Source organism: Nicotiana attenuata, chromosome 6 (genome assembly GCF_001879085.1).
Source record: "Nicotiana attenuata strain UT chromosome 6, NIATTr2, whole genome shotgun sequence".
NCBI classification, from domain to species: domain Eukaryota; kingdom Viridiplantae; phylum Streptophyta; class Magnoliopsida; order Solanales; family Solanaceae; genus Nicotiana; species Nicotiana attenuata.
The window spans coordinates 7,886,060-7,888,375 of NC_031994.1; the positions used below are offsets into that span (position 1 = coordinate 7,886,060).

A 2,316-nucleotide genomic window follows, 5' to 3' on the forward strand; every position below is an offset into this window, starting at 1 on the left:
CTCTTTTTTTTTTTTTTTGAGAAAAAAAACTCGATATATAGGTGAGTAGTAATTCAGAGAAGAAGAAATAAACGCGACTGTCAAATCTACATATTCTCTCTCTCTCTCTGTTCTTCCATTTCTGTCTCTCTCTCTTCCGAAGATTCGATTCAGTCTCCGATCATTTCTGCTGTTTCAATCTCTGTTCAGAATCATGTTCTCAAATTTTCAAGGTACGTAAAAATCCAAATATAAATTATATAGTACTACTTCGTTTTAATTATGGGTAAGTTTCATTCTTTATGTCTTCTTTATTGAGTGTAGAATTTATATGGAAAATTTAATAATATCTGGTCTAGTTTTGGAAGTTATTATTAGTTCCCAAGTTGGTAATTTTTAACTCTGTTAATCGCTAAAAAAAAGCCTTGATTTTTACACATATCAAACACTGGATATTTTTGTTTCTATGCATGTTAATATTTTGCTACTTGAAATAATAATACAGCTCCTCATTTCTAGTTTTGTATGTTTTTTTTTCTTTTGGGTTTTATTCTTTGTTCTTGATTTTGGCTTCTTTGTTATTTAAGATTTTGTATTGGCTGCCTTTTTGATAATGCAAATGGTTTTTGGTTTTTGACTTTTTACTTAATTTTTTATTTCTAGCTTTTTTCTCATTGAGACTATTTTACTTTAGAAAAAAATGGTGTCTTGAAAGGATAGCCATATGAGAGTTATGGCCAAATTTGTACTGTAAAATTTTGACTGGTTATATCTGAAATTCTTTTTTGAAACTTTGAGCTTAGGCCTTTAGTTGGGTATAACTGAGTACACACTAAAAAGGTTCCCTTTTATAGAAATGGGTTCTGCTTTTTTACCTCTCATCATACCTTAAAATAATAAATAGACAATAATAAATAAAAATAATAATGATGTTAATAATTGCATACTTCATGTTTCTTACATGATTCAGATGTTGTCTCTTGTGCACAAATTGTCTATAAACAATTCAAGAAAAAACCTTATAGAGTATCATGTTTTGTCTGTGCCTTTTCTTGATACTATAGCCAAGTACATTTGAGAAGATATGATGATGAGTTCTCCTCAAACTAATAAAAATTAGTTTAACTTATATATATAGGCGGTGTAAAGAAATTTTTACACTATCTGGTTATGTACATATAATTTTTTAAATAATATTAACACAATCATGTCATGTAAAACATATTTACACATAAAAAAAAAGGAGTGCACGGTGCACAAAGCATCCCGTGTTTACGCAAGGTTCGGGAAAGGGCCACACGCTTGATATAGACAGTCTACCCTAACTCATGCATTAGTGGCTGGTTCCACGGCTCGAACCTGTGACCTATAGGTCACAGTGGCGGAGGCAGGATCCCCACGAAGGGGGTTCAAAAAAAAAATTTGTAGCTAGTGGGAATTGAACCCATGACCTTATGTAGATTTTAAACCCCTTTGTCCACTAAACTACACTTTTGGATTGTGTTAAGGGAGTTCAAAACTTAATATATAGAGGTAAAAAACAGATTTTGTCTTATATATACAGTGTAATTTTTCGACGAAGGGGGTTCGGTGCGCCCCCCTAAATCCGCCCCTGATAGATCACACGGAGACAACTTTACCGGTGCTTCAAGACTACCCTTCAGTATCCACATATATAACTTCCCATAAAAAGTGAAAATTATAATCTTAAAAATAACGCAGATTACTTGCTACAACTTGTAAAATAACCTAATCATGTAAAATCTATTTACACTGTCAGTGTATATAACTCATCAAAATTGTCTCTGTCTCTCTCTTTTTTCTTTCCTCATATTGTGTTTTTTTTTTTTTTTAGGATCTACTATTGCAGAGCCTGTTTTGAATTGAAAGAGGGAGAAAATGGAGGGGGATACATTGTCTGGATTAGGCAATGGTACACAAATAGATGACAAAGTTGTGCAAACATTTCAGAAGAGTTTTGTACAAGTCCAAAATATACTGGATCAGAATAGGCTATTAATCAATGAGATTAATCAAAATCAAGAGTCCAAAATCCCTGATAATTTGAGCAGAAATGTTGGTTTAATTAGAGAGCTCAACAATAATATTAGAAGGGTAGTTGACCTCTATGCTGATCTTTCAACTTCTTTCTCTAAATCTGCTGATGTTTCATCTGAAGGGGATTCAAGTGGACACAAGAGGAGCAGGCCTATTTAGAAGTCATGTATTATCTGACCATCGGAGATTTCTCGATTATTATGTAAAAATAATTATGTGTACTCTTTTAGTACATCAACCTTATATTCAAGAATCTCCCACAAAAATAATGACCCCCCC

The 2,316-nt window shown here is 32.6% G+C and overlaps 1 protein-coding gene across 1 annotated transcript; it reads left to right on the forward strand.

The window, feature by feature from the left end:
- Nucleotides 68-2,310, forward strand: LOC109226578 (protein ELF4-LIKE 3-like). The gene is made up of 2 exons (XM_019391380.1): nt 68-212; nt 1,835-2,310. The coding sequence occupies exon 2, from the start codon at nt 1,879-1,881 to the stop codon at nt 2,194-2,196; it is 318 nt and encodes a 105-aa protein (XP_019246925.1). The 5' UTR covers nt 68-212; nt 1,835-1,878; the 3' UTR covers nt 2,197-2,310.